The sequence below is a fragment of the Hippocampus zosterae genome, unplaced genomic scaffold (assembly GCF_025434085.1).
Source record: "Hippocampus zosterae strain Florida unplaced genomic scaffold, ASM2543408v3 HiC_scaffold_292, whole genome shotgun sequence".
Lineage (NCBI taxonomy): Eukaryota > Metazoa > Chordata > Actinopteri > Syngnathiformes > Syngnathidae > Hippocampus > Hippocampus zosterae.
Genome location: NW_026262857.1, coordinates 19,070 through 36,984, shown reverse-complemented (window position 1 = coordinate 36,984; position 17,915 = coordinate 19,070). Strand labels below are relative to the sequence as shown.

The following is a 17,915-nucleotide window of genomic DNA, read 5'->3' as shown; positions in this document are numbered from 1 at the left end:
CCAACCCCAACCCCAACCCAACCCCAACCCCAACCCCAACCCCAACCCCAACCCCAACCCCAACCCCAACCCAACCCCAACCCCAACCCCAACCCCAACCCCAACCCCAACCCCAACCCCAACCCCAACCCCAACCCCAACCCAACCCCAACCCCAACCCCAACCCCAACCCCAACCCCAACCCCAACCCCCAACCCAACCCCAACCCCAACCCAACCCCAACCCCAACCCCAACCCCAACCCCAACCCCAACCCCTTCGCCAAGAAGTATTTAAAAGTGCTTAGAATGTGCTAACAAAAAATTTTAGATTTAGGATTTGATTTGGTCATTGTTCTACCTCCATGACTATGGCCCCGGTGTTTTCTTTGCGGATCTTGCTAGCCTTCATTCTAGCGGCGAGTCTAGCTGTTCGCTCAGCCCTTTTTGCGCGTCTCTCCCTATTCGCCCGTTTTTGGGCCTCCCTGTAAGCCTGGGTGTGATGCACTATGCCCTGCCTGATCGAACCGGAACTAACTGTTTCCATTTTCGGATGGACTCGATGATGCTGGTCAGTATGGGACGAAGGGCTGGCAGAGCCAGCCCTGGCTAGCGTACGTTTGCGGCAAGACCATGATTTCCTTCTCTTCGGGCTCAGTTGCCTCTATCTGGAAGTAGCGGTGCTTGGGGTTAATACCCCAAAGGAACTTTATCAGGTAGTCCTTCTGTGGGCATGGCGTCCTGTCAGCCAACCCGCTAACTGCCCTTTTCTGTGCCGTCAGTTCCGTGTCGATGGCCTCAACAATTTCTCCTTTGCTAGCCTTCGAGAAGAACCGGCCTGGGTATCCGTTCCTGTCGTCCACGCCTCTGACCGGGTAATAGTAGGTACCTTTAAGGCAATTAATCAAGAAGTCCGTCGAGTAGGTTTCGTGCTTATAGTCGTCCAAGATAGCCCCGCACTCTTCCTGCAGGAAGTCGTAGATGTGCCTCTTGGACTTGAGATGGCGGTTGATCTCCTCCAAGCTCATCTCAATTCCACCTCCAGCCAGCATCTCCTGTTCACCAGCGACCTTCTTCTTTGAGCCTGCCTGATCGCCTTTCATTGATATTGCTTTCATTGCTATAGCCATTTCTCGAGCACTTATACGCTTGCTAGCCAACTAGCAATCAGATCAGTTGAACTACTCTGGCTTAAAAATTAATCACCAGATAACACAACCGTTTTGAATTATCCTTCCAATTACAGTTAATTATCTTAATATGATTCAATTATCATCCTGCAACATCTTATTTCAAATTTTACCTCCAGATTTAATCTGGTGATCTGAATGAGGCGCAGGCTTCCATGAAACAGTGCCACCGATGTTCGCAAATCTCATTGGTGGCCGATCTGCAAAACAAGACTTTCGATCTTTGTTCACTAACGGTCAAGGTTTATTAACCTATTAAATAGCCAGAGTGGGAGAGTAGGCAGTTGCTCTATAACTTCAGAAGGAAACCTCCAGCTCGGCTTGCAGAGTTTGATTCCGGCTGCAAGGTCACAGAAGGGCCACCGGACAATTAAGTGTTTAAAGAAAGGAATTTGGCATACGAAGTCCATAGTGGTTTTAGTTGAGACCTCATCATGGCCATGACCCGCTTTTATGTGGCAGGCTACATCTTCTGCCAAGGCTCGGTTACCAAAAGCACTTTTAAATACTTCTTGGCGAAGCTCGTGGAGGAGTGCTACATCGGGCTGGAGGGGAGGCTGCGGCCGTGATTCTTGTGGACCACGCGACGATCCACAAGAACTTGGGCAACTGCAGGTGCAGGGCAGTCCCATCCGGCTCTACTACAACTGCCCCTACTCTCCACAGCTCAACCCCATCGAGGAGGTCTTCGGGGCAATCAAAGGCAGGCTCCGGAGAGAGGGACCCTACCGAAGTGCAGGAGAAGTTGTCAGGGCGGCGGTGAGAACGATAAACCGCATATGCCGCGCCTACCGGACCATGGCGGAAACTAGCTGCATGCATATACCTGTAAAAGGCCATTCTGAAAGGAGACTGGCGGGTATTCTTTACTGGCCCTCAGAAAAATCAGCATGAGCTGGTTAAGCTGTTAGAAGTACAATTCGGCGATGGTTAGGAGCATGTCAGGAAAGAGCTGAGGCAGACAATAGAGGCATTTTATTTCGTGTCGGTGGTGAGGCGGGTGTTGCAAACACTCCAGGTTGGACAAGTAACCGACGCCAACCGGGAGATGCTACTGGACGCAGTGGGCAAGGTCCGAGACTTCTCCCAGAGCGAGGACCAGCAGTGGCTGTATGACCGAATGATCGAGAACCTCACAGTCTCATGGAAAAATACATAATAATATCAGAGATCATTGAGTTTCCCTGTACAGAGTATCTCTTTCTGTCTGTTGGGTGGTAGGCTGGCACTTGAACCACAGGTTGTACCAGAAGTGGTAGTACATGGCCAGGATGGTCTTCAGTGCTGCAAAGGCCAGCCCGTACAGTGCCAGGTAGAGGATCAGGTCATTTATGAAGTACACTTGCACGAACACCAGCAGTGATGCTACGATCAGGTTCACCAGCAGGAAATTCTGAACCAGGGTCATCTTGGTCTCGGCAAGGTTGGTAATCTGTCCGCCCTCGTGGCCTTTGTTGCCCCAGCCCACGTCGTCTACATTGCAGAAGGCGAAGGTCTGCAGCACGTGGCTGTACACGCCCCTGTAAAACAGCGCGGCAGGCCACGCAGCGATCGCCTGGCAGGTCTCCCGCGGGTGCGTGCAGAGCCCCATGACGAAGGGCATGGCAAAGAAGAACAAGAAGAGGCCAGTGACGACCAGGGCCAGGTAGAATTGGGTATCCCGCTAGTTGTCCTCCACGAAAAAGTAGATGACCAGGTACACCATCACGAATACCTCGAGGACCAGGTTGTAGATGGCCATGCCTGTGCCGATCGATTTCAGACGGGACTACAGGCTGGACTTGCCGTCCATCCGGAGTGACAGTCCGAACACTATCATCTTGAGGGTTAGGTAGACGTAGATCAGCATGGCGAAGGAGGGATGATCGCCCACAGGTCCTGCCGCTGGCGGATGTGGTCCCGCAGCCAGATCAGCGAGTCCGTGTATCCCTGGGTCTCGTAGAGTCGCAGCTGGCTTTCGAATGGTCGCTCGACCGTGTTCTTCATGAGCTCGAAGGAGGCGAAATACAACGCGAAGAAGAAGAAGGCAGGGATGAGGTAGCTGTTCGCGAAGTTCAACTTGCCGATGGCCATCAGAAAGGGCAGGGCCAGCGATTTGTCTACGGAGGAGTGGGTGGAGCCGATGAGGTTGCTCTGGAAGGTGCCCGACACGTAGTCGAACGCGTAGTTCGAGGAGTTTATCCACCGCCTTCGCTGCTTTATCAGTTCGGCCAGGTTGTCCGCCGGGTCCGTGTAGGCTTTCGCATCGGGGATGTACCGCAACTTGAAGCTGTGGCCTTTGGTCGTGTAGATGCCCATGCAGAGAAGCCGGTCCTCGGCCAGGAGGAGAAGATAAAAACTAAGGCCCAGTAACGCGAAGGAAGACTCGACGACCCCGACAGTGAACCCCGGCCTTAAGAAAATCGCAGGCTGCGAGAGGCATACCGCGCCATCGAGCAAAAGTTCGAAGATTACAGAAAACGGGCCGAAAAGCTGCTACAACATACAATGCTCTAAAACTCTCGACTGCACCGCGAAGAGGTCAAGTCCAAGGTGTGTGCCAACAAGTACAGGCTGGGCGAGTACAGGTTCGAACGCGATAACGGAGGGAAGGAGGTCTGGACCGACGGGTACGCTTTGAGGAGGGTGAGGGAGAGGCTGGCCTAGATCGCAGGGCTGAAGGAAAACCTCGAGCGCAAGAAAAAATCCCAGAAAAAGTCGGAGGAAGGCCTGGACCAGAAATCGATCATCTCCTGCGAGCTAATGCTTTTGCTCAAGGAGGAGCAGATGCTCACCTTGGAGCTCGAGTCCCTCGAGTAGGAAAAAGTGGAGTTCAACCGGGACTACCGGCGGCTGTACGAATAGTAGCGTAGTCGCTACGGCAGGCCCAACGCGCAGGGCCTGGTGAGATTCGAGATGATCGGCGAGAAGTACCAGCTGCTGAGCTGATCGGCAAAGGCGGGTACTCCTAGGTGTACAAGGCCTTCGACCTGCGCTAGCTGAAGGAGGTGGCCTGCAAGGTCCACGAGCTGATGGCGGGGTGGTCGGACTCCGCCAAGGAGAACTACATAAAGCACGTGCAGAGGGAGACCGATGTTCACCGGGTGCTGGACCACCCTAACATCGTCCGGAACTTCAGTTCCTTCACGATCGACAACAACACGATGTGCACGGTGCTGGAGCTGTGCGAGGGGCCGGACCTAGGCGCCTACCTGAAGCGGGTGAAGAGCATCCCGAGAAGGACGCCAAGGTGCTGTTCCGGCAGGTCCTGCAGGCCCTCAAGTACCTCCACAGCCTGCCCGAGAAGATCATCCATTACGACCTCAAGCCCCAGAACATCCTCTTCCACAAGGGACAGGTCAAGGTCTCCGACTTCGGGCTGTGCAAGAAGATGGCCTCGGAGAGCAGCTCCATGGAGCTGACCTCGCAGGGGGTGGGGACGTACTGGTACCTGCCGCCCGAGTGCTTCGTGGTGGCGGACACGCCTGCGCAGATCAGCCCCAAGGTGGACATCTGGTCGGCCGGCGTGATCTTCTTCGAGATGCTGTACGGCAAGAAACCCTTCGGCCACCAGATGAGCCAGCTGCGGATCCTCAAGGAGGGCATCATCCTCAAGAGCATCAAGGTGGACTTCCCGGCCAAGCCGCCCCTCTCCGCAGAGTGCAAGGAGTTCATCTCCCGGTGCCTGACCTACAGCGAGTCCGACCGCCCCGACATCCAGCAGGCCCTCGCGCACCCCTACTTCGACAAGAAATGAGATGCGGTCATTCGCGGCAGGTGTTGGTCGTCCAGTTGCACCGGCAGCCCGCCCCGTACAGGCACAGGTTGCCGTCGTCCTGCAGCAGCAGCGTGTGGGGGGCCTTACCCCTGCCGTTCGTGTTTGACGCCCAGATGGGGGCGTTGGTCCCGTCGTAGATCACCACATTGCCGTCCTCCTGCACCACCAGCCGGCAGGGCCCCTTGCCCTTGCCCTCCGACTTCGTGGAGAAGATCATGTTCTTGTCGACGAAATGCGAGGACACGTAGACCCGCAGCTCCCCACCCTCGGTCAGCATCATGTAGTAGTTCTTCTTCTCGGACATCATGATGAAGCCGGGCACTGGCCCAACCCCAACCCCAACCCCAACCCCAACCCCAACCCCAACCCCAACCCCAACCCCAACCCCAACCCCAACCCCAACCCCAACCCCAACCCCAACCCCAACCCCAACCCCAACCCAACCCCAACCCCAACCCCAACCCCAACCCCTCAGCTTCTTCCACATGTATCTATTATTAGTGTATCTATCGCCCCACCGTCCGAATTTGAGGTGTGGTTCAAGGGTCATGGAGTTTAAATGGGGAGGGTCAGGCCTGTGTTTGCGGGTAGTGGGGGGGCTGGCGGGAGCTCGGAAAGGGCAATTCTGACCTTAACTTACATCTGTCCGTCTTTTAGTTCCTTGGAGAGGTCGCCTGCCATCTTGAGGTAGATTTGGGCGCGGTCGGGGTCGTCGAGGCGGGTGCTCTCGCAGCCGAGGTTGTAGAAGGTCAGCATTCGGATCGTCCTTACCTCTCGCCTCAGCCCTGCCTACTACCTGCCCGCAAGCTCCCCCACAGCCACGCCGTCTAACACCCTCAGACAATCCTCCAGACAGCCCCTCGCGGCCTCATGCCTACCCATCCTGCTGAGGAGGATGCTTTTGTCAAGCATGCCCGTGACAAGCTGCTTGGCATGCTCAGGGCTGCCGTCCTGTGCCCGAACCTCCTGGAGGTCAAGGGTCAAGCTCAGACAGTGCAGTGCGGAGGTGAGGTCGTGATGCGACTGGTAGAGGGTGGACAGGTTGTGGAAGGACGTGATCTGGAGGTCGAGGAGGGTGGCTTTAGGAAGGATTTGCTTGAAAGCTTTTGGGACCATGAGGTCGATCGCCCGAGCGAGCAGTCCTACCGCCTGGTTGAAAGGCGGCCTCCTCTCCATGACATGCAAGTTAACCGCCCTAACAAACCTCTAAAAATCCACCACCATCTCGCTATCGGCCTGCCCACCACCCTCCACCACAGCCAGCAGCCCAGCCACCACCATCCTCTCCATGACCAGCAGCTGCTCCGGGTCCTTCCTGGCCTTCAAGTACCCGTGGTACTCCTGAGCCGGGCATCCTATCTGCCCATATCTGTAATCAATGCTATGGACTGTCGTGGCCCTCTGCGCCTGCAAGAAGGAGTTTGAGAAGGCGTTCAGGCTGGCCCGCAGACGATGTGCGGGCGGGCTGGAGGGGTTCGGCGAGGGGGCGGTGTGGGCCTGCGTGGCGGGGGGCTGCGAGAACGCGGCCTGGGAGTGGTAGCCCGGGGAGTTCTACCCCGAGGCCTACCAGCAGTTCAAAGCCTGTGTCAAGCAAGAGTACCTGTCCTGCAGCGGCTACAAGCAGGGCGCTAACTACCCCATCTGCAACTGATGCCAGTTCACTGTCCCTCGAGAGCCCCGCCCTTCTCGATGTACTTCCTGGCGCTCTCCAGGGCCTGTTGGGCGCGGATCGCCTTGATCTGGGCTTTGAGATTGTCCTCGCTTTGCAGCCGGACCAGTCCGAACTCCTTTTCAAGGGGCAGCTCGTTGATCTTGAGCGCCAGCCTGAAGTCGACCTGCGAGAGGCCGTTCAGCGGCACCGAGAACAGCTCAAGCCTGAGCACCTCGCCGCGGGCCATGCTGAACCCCGGAGTGTTCTCGAACTCCAGGGCGTCGATTTTGCCAACCTCGGAAATGAACTTGATCGCCAGCGGGTAGTTCTGCACGTAGAAGGCAGTGCGCAGGCGAGTGCCCTGCTCCTCCAGCCGCCAGCCTTCCAGGAATTGCGCCAGGTGGCGGTAGGTCTCCTCTGCATGCGGCAGCGAGAGCGGGCGGTGGTCCTGGTTGTAGCGACAGCACACGCCCTTCTTCTTGAGGCCCATGCGGCTGCCAAAGAAGGCGGGGCGGACAACCCTGGCGAGCATAAATAAATGCGGAGGATCGAGGCGGTGGTGTAGTCCACGTACGGGTGCTCGCAGATGCCGATGGTGAAGAACGCCCTGATGCTGGGCGAGTACCTGATCTACCTGAACGGCAACCAGATCATCAAGCACTCGACCATCCACGGCACCCAGCGCGTGGCCCTCAAGCCTGCCGAGGACGAGTTCGTCACCGCGATCAACTTCTTCTACGAGAACCGCATGAAGATCTGCATGGGGGTGCAGCTGGACCGCGGGGTGGCCGTGCTCAAGGTCTACACCATCCAGAACGAGCGCGACCTGTCCCGCTTCCAGGTGTACCAGCTGCCTGAGCCGGTCGGCAAGGTCCTCGACATCTGCTTCTACGACCACACCAATTTCCTGATCGCCTTGTTCGAAAGCCCCTCTGCTCTGTACTTCACGGTCAGCGAGACCGCCCTGCCCCAGAAGAGCCCGCTTTCGATCGTGCTTTCGAAGCGGGTCCACTTCCTCACCGAGATCGTGCAGCTGGACTCCTTCCTCTGCCACTACGAGCGCAGCCTGCTGGGCGTGTACGTCTCGACCGAGCACTGGACGGTCAACGAGTTCAAGCCTGACTACCAGCCGGCCTTCGAAATCCGGGGGGTGATTTACTTCCACGAGACTTCGCTTTACATCTTCCTGGGGAGGGACCGGGTCGAGCTGGCGACCGACAAGACCCGGATCTTCGTGCTGTAGCTGGGGAGGGTAGGTCTGGAGGGGCTGGAGTGCACCTGCTTCTGCAAGCTGGGCAAGGGCTTCGCTATCGGCTTCAAGGAGGGCGTGGTGGTGGCGATCTTCAACGTGGAGTACGAGCGGATTGAGTACAAGCATATCTGGAGGCTGGCGGAGGACCCCGCGCTGCCCCGCCGGAGGGCCGTGCTGAACATGCATCCCTCCGTCGACAACATGCAGATCGCCATCTCCATCGTCACCGAGACCTTCAAGGACGAAAACAGCCGCGAGCCTGAGCTGCTGGTGCCGCTGTAGCGCAACCGCCGGATCGAGCTGTTCAGCTTCAACGTGAACGTGACCGAGCTGACCAGCCGGTACCGGATGGACCCCTTCACGAGCATCACCAGCAAGTGCCAGCACATGGGCGAGATCGTCGGGGTGGCCTGCTCGCTCAACAAGAAAATGCTGTTCAGCCTGGGCGTCGACCGCAAGCTGGTCGCCTACACCTACTCCCCGATCGACGCCAAGAGCCTTGACTCCTCCTTCGACCGGCTCAACTTCCTGTTCTCGTACACCTTCGCAGAACTGCCGACCTGCTTCTCCCTGCACCCCACCTCGCTGGTATTGGCACTTGGCTTCAGAGAGTCCTTTCGGCTGTTCTTCGTGCTGGATGCAGAGCTGGCGGAGTTTCGGAAGGAGCCGCGAGGGTGCACGGCGATCTGTTTCTCGGAGGGTGGGGAGCTGCTGGCCGTAGGGGTGGGGGGCGGCAGCCCCTGCCTCTGCGTGTACAACGCACTGACGTTGCAGCAGGTGGCCACCTTACCCTTCGCGAGAGAGGTAAACGGTCTGGACTGGCACCGGGACGTGCTCTGCATCACCTGCGGCAACAAGTTCTACCTGTACCAGTACCAGACCGAGGCCAAGCTGCTGACCTTCTCCCGGCGGGAAGGAGCACCCATCACCCGCCTCTTCTGGGAGAAGAAAGGCGAGTATCTGCTGGTGGTCCGAGCGGACTGCTCGGTGCAGGTGCTGCGGCATTCCTCTGGTATGTTGGAGCAGAGCTTTGCCTACCTGGAGAAGCACGGGCTGGTGACCGCTCTCAAGGTGTTCAACGGCGCGGGGCTGTGTATCGTGGGGTCTGCGCGGGGGTGGATCCGGATCTTTAACTGGCCTCTTCTCGAGGTCGACGAAGTGGTCAACCCCTGTATCGGGGTCTTCACCAGCGAAATCACAGCGATCGAGTCCTCCGTCGACAACAAGTACGTGCTGCTAGGCAGCGCGGAGGGGGCGGTGACTATCCTCACACTGCGGCTGCTGGGCGAGGACGACTCATAGCAGCAGGTGTTCAACTCCAACTACAACAATTTCTACCTGGACTCTGTCAAGCTCGTCTCCCTGACGATGATGCTTGGAGCACGCAACCAGCTCCAGGCTTTGCTGGAGAAGCGAGCGGAGGTGGCCAACGAGGCTGAGGAGAGCAAAACGGCATACCGTGCTGCCAGCCTTGCTCGCCTGGATCGCTTGGGCGCTTAGAACACGGCCTTTCAGGGTCGCAACCTGCAAGACATCATCCGGGTCTACGACGACACCAAGCACCGCGAAGGCATCCTTCGCGAGAAATGGCAGCGTCTCAGGCTCGAACGCGCCCTTTTTTTCGAGGAGCAGGATAAACGCCACAGCGAGCGTTCCCTGGCCTTGTACGCCGCTCATGAGGCCATGTAGCGCTAGCGGGAGGCCCTGGCGACATCCCACTACGAGGCCGAATTCCGCACAAGGAAGGAGTTCAACGACCTCGCTAAGCTGCTATCGGACTAGTTCAACGAAAGAACAACGCCCTGCAGCAACGCCTGGAGCGCACAGCCGCCCGCTTCCGAGGCGAGCGCAGGATGTTCCAGGAGTACAACCGCAAGGGCGAGGGCGTTGAGAGCCTGCTGCAGGAGCATGAGAAAAACCTCGATGAGGAGCTCGAGAGCGAACTCAAAAAATTCGCGGAGTTGAAGGTGGCGATGGTCCGGAACAAGAAAGAGCAGGAGCGGTTCTACGACCGGTAGCTGTTCCTCCGCGACGAAATGCGCAGGGTGGAGGCGTTCGTCTCAGACCTGGACAGCCGCGCCGTCAGCACCGCGAGGACCGCGAATCCCTCCAACAACAACTCTAAGAAAAAGAGCTGAAACTGTACCACCAGTAGGTCATGGTGCGCAACATGGTCAGCAAGAACAACCACCTGCTCAAGCTAGAAAACGTCTTTGGCAGTATCGCCTTCGACCTGACCAGCAAGCACCGCCCGCTCGTGGAGTACGCTTGTGAGCTGGATGGCAAGGCCGACCGGGTCAATGTTGAGGTCATTGAGGAGATCAGGCGCAGGGGCAAGCTGGCTGCGAAGGAGGCCAGGTTGGAGGCGGGGGTACCGGGAGGCCTTGGCTGGGCTGGAGGATCGGAGGAGTACTTTGCAGTTTCTGAGGAGGCAGGCTGAACTGCTGATTTTTCAGGGCACCCTGCTTGTCACTCGAGAGGTGAACCGGCCTGATTTCCGGGAGAGGCTGGCGCGGGAGGCAGGGCGGTTCGGCAAAGCCCTCTGCAAGCTGCGGTGGATGATCAAAGGGTACCTCATCGAATAGGCCCTCGAGGCCCCCAGCGACCTCCACAAGGAGCTGGACAGCAAGCTGACCACCCACCTGACCGTCGAGCGCAACGAACTCAAGAAGCAGACGGTCCTGCTCGAAGAAGGCAGCGAGATGCTACTCGAGGCCCTTCGCAAAGAGTACTACAGCATCCAGAACAGCAACAGCAACCTCATCTCCTAGCGCATCCAGCTCATGAAGCGCCTGGTGAGGACCAAGAAGACCTTCGAGGAGCGCACCAAGAACCTCAAGATTTTCCAGGGCAGGGCTGCCAACCAGCAGAAGATCATATCGCAGGAGCAGAAGATCAATAGCATTCGGGCGATCCGGGCGGGGTCGGGTACGCTTGACGGGCTGTTTGAGGAGCAGCAGGACCCGCCTCGTCCTGTGCCGCAGCGGCCTTTCAAATCGCCTTTCGCTCGCATGCTCGAGCAGCGCAGCCTCGCCGCTCCCAAGCTCGACACGACCCACAGCTCAGCATCGACCCGCCAATCAACCCGCAACCAGCTGGTCCGCAAGATGATCAACGAGGTCAGCATGACCCGCTAGGAAGACCGGCCCCGCCCACCCCAGACCTCAGGATAGTGATAAAATCTGCTTCAAGGGGTTAAAAGTGATAAATATGATGGGAATCCTGCAAGAAGAAGTTTAGATGGTGATGATCGAGTCACAGAACCAGCGGCAGGACGATCTTGGTGCTGTTGTCCTTGCTGGCCTTTTGTGTGAGCGAGATGGCGCGCCTCGCCTGTACGAACATCTCGCGGATGGAGTCCAGAAAGGGCTGGCCTTCCAGCACGGCAGTAACGTCGTTCTCCACGTGCTTCAGGTCGTAGCCCTTGGGGATGCAGCCCTTCTTCAGTTTCTTGCGGATGCCCCGGAGGGTCAGCGGCGCCCTGGGCTTGGAACTGCCTGGCAAGGCAGTTGCCTTGGCAGTGAGCTGCTCCACCTCGGGGTGCTCGTGGAGGGTGCGGTCGATTATGCTTTTCGACAGCTCGATCCAGTTGATCATCTCGGGGTGGTTGTGCACGAAGGTCTCGAGGGCGGAGCCGTCGCCCAGCGGCACTTCTTCTGGCGAGGGTTTGGCCTTCTTGCGACTCACCCCGTGGTCCCGCTCCTCGTGGTCCTGCACGCCTTGCTTCTCCACGTAGTTCAAGGGGCTGAGCCAAGCCACGTCCGGGTCGAAATCTTTAAACAGCGCGGCTCTGAACGTCTCAGAGCTGACCCCCTCAGGCAGCCTCCGATCGATCAGCCTCGTGTGCCTGCGATGGTACTCGATCGCCACCAGAGGCGTGAAGTAGAAGTAGACCGCCTTGTAGACCCTGACCCACAAGCGGTGGTGCTCAGGGTCCGCGGCCACCAGATGTCCCCACAGCAGCTCAGCAATCATGTACGCCTACTCCAGCGGCAGCTAGATCTGCATGCGGTAGCAGTACTTCTACAGGGAGAAGTCCAGCGCCTCGGGTTTTTCGTAACGGCCTCGGTGGAAGGTTGAGGGCTGCAGAGAGTATTGGCTGGTGTAGGACTCGAGGATTTGTGCAACTGCCTCCAGCACGCAGGTGTAGCGCCTCGGGCTGTTCAGCCTGTGCTTGCTCAGCTTCGCGATGAAGCGCAGCACGAACTGTTTGTGAGTCATGGCCCGTTCCTGCAGGGCCAGCCTTGCCGCGAAGTCGACCTTCCACAGCTCGAACAGCCCGGCTCTGGCTTTCTCCTTGGCCAGGCCCCTGAGCAGCGTCCGAAACTAATCCGGAAGCGAATCTTCTCCTCGGGCAGGAGGATGCTTTCCTCGATGTAGCGATACACCCCTGCCGCGATGGCCTTGGCCACCAGCTCGTCGTAGCTGGGGTCTGCGGCCTCCAGGCGCATCTCGGCCAGCAGTTCGTCGATCACCTGCAGGCAGAGGCGGCTGGCAGGGAAGCAAAACAGCCCGGTGATGAGGGCGGCCTTGTACTCCGAGTCGTTCTTGCGGTTGTAGCTGTTGTTGTTCTCGACGAACAGGCGCAGGAAAAACTGCACGGTCTAGTCCTCGCGCGGGCGGGTGGGCTCTGCGGAGCTGAAGAAAAGGCCTTCCGCCAGCCTGAACTACTGAGGAGGGCGGTCGTGCACCCGCATTTCCGAGAGCGCCTGGATGAGGGTCAGCTTGAGCTCGTACATCTCGGGGGCGGAGAAGAAGTTGGGCAGGACGGTGTCCTTGTGGCAAAAGACGGTCCGGGCCATGGTCATCAGGAACTTGTAGATCGCAGGGTCCTTCCCCTGGCGAATTCGGGCAGGGTCTCCAGGATCTGCATGCGAATCTCCTTGGAAAACTAGTTGCTCTCGCGGAGGTCGAGCTTGGCCAGCAGGGTGCTCAGGATGGAGGGGGTGCGGAAGTGCACGGCCTTGCGCAGCACCCGGAAGTACTACAGCTCGTTCTTCTCGTTGGTCAGCTGGCTGCGCATGATGTACTCGGCGTTGGTGGAGCGGTCGGGCTCGTCGTAGTCCATCGCGAAGATGAAGCAGCGCTCGGGGTCGACCTTGAGCCAGCCGGGCAGCCGGTTCGGCATCAGACTCTCGCCCGACTCGAACTTGGGGGCGTCTTCGCCAGGCTTGTCCTTCTTCTGGATGTTCTTCTTCAGCTTGCTGCGGTAGTTGACCGCCCCCAGGCTGCTGAACCTGCACTCCACGCTGGTCTGGTACTCGTCCTCCTTGTACTCCTGTTCGTTGGTCTCTGCGATCAGTAGCTTCACGTGCCCGCGCAGAAACGGCCTCGCCCGCATGCACTCCGGCACCAGCACTGCCCCCAGCGCCGCGAGGTCAGGGTTGCGGGAGCGCAGGCGGGCGGCCAGCTCGGAGTCCAGCCCGAAGTGGCCCAGCAGGCGGAGATGGACCTTGTTGCGGCCGAGCAGGTAGCGGTGCATGACGGGCTTCTGGGTCAGCTCGATATTGATCTTGTTCTCCTTCTTGGTGTACCAGAAGCGGGAGCTGACCCGGGTCGCCGCCGAGGCCCGCACGAACTGCTCCGAGAAGTGCTTCATGCTCTTGATGCCGAAGGTGTTCTTGACCACTTTGAACAGGTTGCGCTCGGTGATCCGCACGCCTTCCTTCAGGCAGTACCCGATCAGTCCCTCCGCCAGCCCCCACCGCGCCTGGTGCGTGATCTCGCTCAGCATGTGCATCAGCACCACCCCTCGTGCCTCCGAGATGCCGAGGTTCACGTCCTCGCGGCCCGCCTCGATCTCGTGCAGCAGGGTCTCCCAGGCCCGGTTGAACTTGCGGCGCCACATGGGCTGCTTGCTGGTCAGGTCGATGTAGCTGGCCATGCTCTCGACCAGCCAGTTGTCCCCGAAGAAGGGCACCAACAGCCCTCGCAGCAGCAGCCTGAGCACCGGCGGGAACTTGGCCGGCGGCAGCCGATGAGCCAGACAGGTGGGCAGCACCACTATGTTCTCAAAGGGCGGGTGCTCAGCATCCAGCACGAACACGGGCAGGACGTAGCTGCGGAACAGCCGGACCTTGTTCAGGATCGAGATCAGCTCGTAGATGTAGTTCGAAAAGATGCCCACCAGCTGCGGCTGGCTCACTTCGGGCCCGCTGATCAGGATCGTCTCCAGGACCTTGCCAGGTTACTTCAGGGTGACGCCTACCTTTTCGTGCTTGAACCGGCCGACCACGAACCCCACCGACTCGGGGTCGGTCTCCCGGCCCACCGCGTACCGGTAGGCCCGCATAGCCTTGCCCTCGTGCTCCACCTCGTACTCGCCTTCGAAGGTGCCCGAGAAGAACACCTGCCAGTCGTATCGCACCTTCCTGCGGTAGCTGCCTTCTGAGTCGATCCACTCCTATTAGCGGTCGAAGGGCTGGTGGGGCAACAGCCCGACCAGCCTGTGCTCACAGCTCCTGAAGAACGCGCAGAGAGAGTCGACCTGCCGGTACGGGCTCAGGCATTCGACCTGCAATTCGAACTAGACCGGCAGCAGTCCGCCCTCCACAGTGAAGGTCAGCCGGTGCTCGGACGGGTCCTGGTACTCCTTCAGGAAGTGGGCCAGCGACAGAGGGATCTCCGGCAAGCAGCCCCTCGCCTGCGTGACCACCAGAGAGACCTGCTCGCTTTTGCAGATGATCCTGCACTCCCGCGTCCTGCAGATCAGCACCTCCGACAGCTCGGCGGGCCCGGCAGGCGGGTCCCCCTCGGCAGCGAGGCGCAAGGCGATCGTGCTGCTGAACTGATAGGAGCAGGTCTGCGGGTGGAACACCAACACCGACTTCTGCTGCAGTGCCTCCAACCTCAACATCCAAATAATTATCCTCAGCTACCAGGCATTTCTCTGTCCTTAATTCTTAGGCACGAAGGGCTGGCCCCCTTCAAGCCAGGCTGCACAGCTGGTACAGACTGATTCTGTGTATTTTGTGGGAATAGATAATTAATCGATAAAACACGGCTTGTTCTGGAATAAACTGGTGGTCCACGAACATCACCCGATTTTCTGGAAACCGGCCGCGCCCACCCCACATCATCATCCCATCCATATTACTTGCCCCCGCGGCAAGCCTTCCCGGCATGACCTGATCCTTCGATATTCATTCTTATGGATAGGCGGGATGACTAATATAATACGGGATGGAGAATGACTAGCGGGTGTTGGGCTGCGGGTACTGTCGCAAGCAGGTGCCCATCCAGAACATCCTTGTCCATGAGGCCAGGTGCAGGCAGCGCAGTGAAAAGGCTGAAGAGGAGGGTTTCATGTGTCCGAATTGCTGTCTGACCCTGCCACTCGCCAACCTTGACCGCCATGAGGAGGAGTGCGATGGCAGGCTTGACAAGTGTGAGTTCTGTGGAGAAGCCTACCCGGCCTGCATCCTTGACTAGCACGTGCCGCACTGCGAGAAGAGACCGAGGAGGGAGGTGTTGGTCGACTCTGACAGCGAGGATAGCGAGTCAAGTGTATCGTTCGACTCGTCCTCCCCGATGTTCGGGCAGCATCGTGTCAACCCCTTCGGCTCCCTCGAAATCATGCCCAATTTAGGACGAAGGCGCAACTTCGCCTTAGAAATACTGCCTGCCATCATGGGCCTGCGCCAGCGACAGCGCAGAGGCCCTCGCCCTTTCATGCTCAGTTCGGGTGAAGACTTCATGAGCGGCATCGAGTTGCTCATGCAGGCGCTAGGCGGCGACAGAAGCGAGTCCCACAAGAAGCTGCGGAAGGAACTGCCCGGACGGCCGTACGAGCCGGTCAAGGAGGAGGAAAACTGCTCGATCTGCATCTGCCCGCTGGAAAAGGGTGAGAGCTCAGTGCGGCTGCGATGCCGGCACGTCTACCACCAGGGCTGCATAAACCAGTGGGGCAAGGAGTCCGCGATCTGCCCGCAGTGCCGGGAGGAGATCCTTGATGAATGAGGATGGGGTCAGGAACTTACTTGGCTGAGCACCCGCAGCAGGTTCTCGGTGATGCCGATCTCTGAGTCGAAGACAGCCTTCTTCCGCTGGTAGTCTTTGATGAGTTTGGTTTCGCCGCCCGCCCGGCCCACCAGCTCGTCGTAGGCCCGCTTGAGCTCGTCGCGGTCCTTCTGCGCCTTGGTCAGCTCGCCCCGCACGCGGTTCTTCTCGGCGTCCAGGTCCTTCTTGAGACGCTCCCGCTCGACCGTGAGGATGCGCTCTGCCTCGCGCTTGACCTTCTCGAGCTCGCCCATCCGCTCGATGTCGAGAACGTTCTTCTAGGCCATGCTGTCGCCCACTTTGTTGCGCTCGGCCAGCAGCCGCCGGTCCACCTCCTTCGCAAAGCTCATCAGCCGCTCCTGCTCCTTCTTGAGCAGCTGGATGACGTACTCGAAGGTGCGGCGCTCGCTCTCATTGTTGATTTTGACAGCCTCAAGGCGGTTCTCCAGCTGGCGGACGGTAGCCTCGGACTCGTGTAGGCGCAGCTCCAGCTCCTCGATCTGGTCCTTCTGGCGGGCCATCTCGGCTGTCAGGAAGAGGCGCTCAGCCTACTTGGAAGAAACCAGCTTAGCGATGATCTTGGCGTTCTTCTCACGGAGGGAGGTCATCTCGCTGGCCAGCAGCTTCAGCTAGTTGTTCTTATGCTCCAGGTGCAGGTTCAGCTATTTGATCTGCTGCTCCAGGAACTGGATGGTCGCCGCCCGCTCCATCATGCTGCTCTGCCCCTCCAGCTCCAGCTTGCTCATCGTCCCCCGCAGCTGCTGCTTCTCGTCCTCGTGCCGCTTCTACAGGTCCAGCATCGACCCCTCCAGGTTTTCGATCCGGCCCAGCCGCTCCTTCATCTCCGCCTTGTGCCGGTCCGCCTTCTTCGCGTGGTCGCGGTCCTTGTTCTCCAGCTCTGCCTCTCGCATGGCCAGCTGCAGGCGCAGCTGCTACAGGTCTTCATCGTAGTTGCGGCGGATGCCCTCCACCACCGCCTGCACTTTCGCCTGCTCGTCCCGCTGCGCCGCCTGCAGCCGCTCCTTCAGCCGGAACAGCTCCAGCTCGCTGCTCTTCTCACTCGCCTCGCTCACAGTCTTCAGGTGGTAGATCTCCTGCAGCAGCGAGGCCACCCGCGCCTCATGCTCCTTCTTCTCCCGCAGGTCCTCCTCCACCAGCCGCTCCACCTAGTCGCTCTTGAAGTCGAGCAGTCCCTTAAGCGCCTGCAGTTCCTGCGCGAGCACCCCGGATACTTCGGACAGAGTGGCCTGCAGTGAGCCGAGATCCGCCTGCTGGGCCTCGTGGAACTGCTCCCGCATGCGGTTTAGACGACCGCCGAGTTCAAGCTCGGTCTGCAACAGCCGGTCCTGCAGCGCGCCACGGTCCTCGACCAGCCGCGCCAGCTCCTGGTCCTTGTCCGCGGACTGCTTGGCAGCCCTCGCCTCGAGCAGAGCGATACGGCTTCCCGCCTCCTCAAGGGCACGGCTGGTGCGTGCCAGCTCACCACCCAGTCTTTCTTCAGTGTCCTTGCCCTCGGCGCGGACACGGTCGACCTGCCTCTGCGCCTCCATGAGAATAGCCTCGCGGGCAGAGAGGGCCTCGTTGGCCTGGCTGTGGTGTAGTTCCTGTGAGCGCAGCTTCAGGCGCTCGCTCTCGTTCTCTTTGTCCTGGAGTCTTTCCTCAAGCACCTTCTCTCTGGCGCGGGCCGATTCGACCTTCTCCCGGAGGTTTTCGTTGGCCAGCTTTTGCTGGAGCAGGTCAGTTCCCAGCTTTTCGTTTTCGGAGAGGCAGGACTCGTTCTGCTTGAGCAGCAGGTCGTACTTAATCTCGAAGTCCTCGCACTTGCGCAGCTTGTTGCGGGCGAGGGCCAGCTCGTCCAGAGCCTGGCTGAGTTCGTTTTCCATCCGGTTGATCTTCCGTTGGTAGAAATCCAGGTCGTAGCGGGTGGGTGAGTCGGGGTTGATCTTCCGGATGAACTCCTGCTCCAGGCGGCTGCCCTTCACCTCCAGGTTCTTGATCGGTGAGCCTTCTCCCTCCATCGTTATTATTATTATTCTTGCCGTTAGCATCACTCATCGATCACTCCCGCCACGCCCCTCCTGGCCCGTTAG

The 17,915-nt window shown here is 59.1% G+C and overlaps 1 protein-coding gene across 1 annotated transcript; it reads left to right on the top strand.

Annotated features, from left to right (window-relative positions):
• Positions 1-3,463: 3,463 nt before the first annotated feature.
• On the top strand, positions 3,464-4,903 carry LOC127594869 (uncharacterized). Its single transcript, XM_052056622.1, is given in 4 exon segments — positions 3,464-3,477; positions 3,576-4,087; positions 4,090-4,374; positions 4,377-4,903. Coding segments are annotated over 4 exon segments (1,338 nt in total).
• The last annotated feature ends 13,012 nt before the right edge of the window (positions 4,904-17,915 follow it).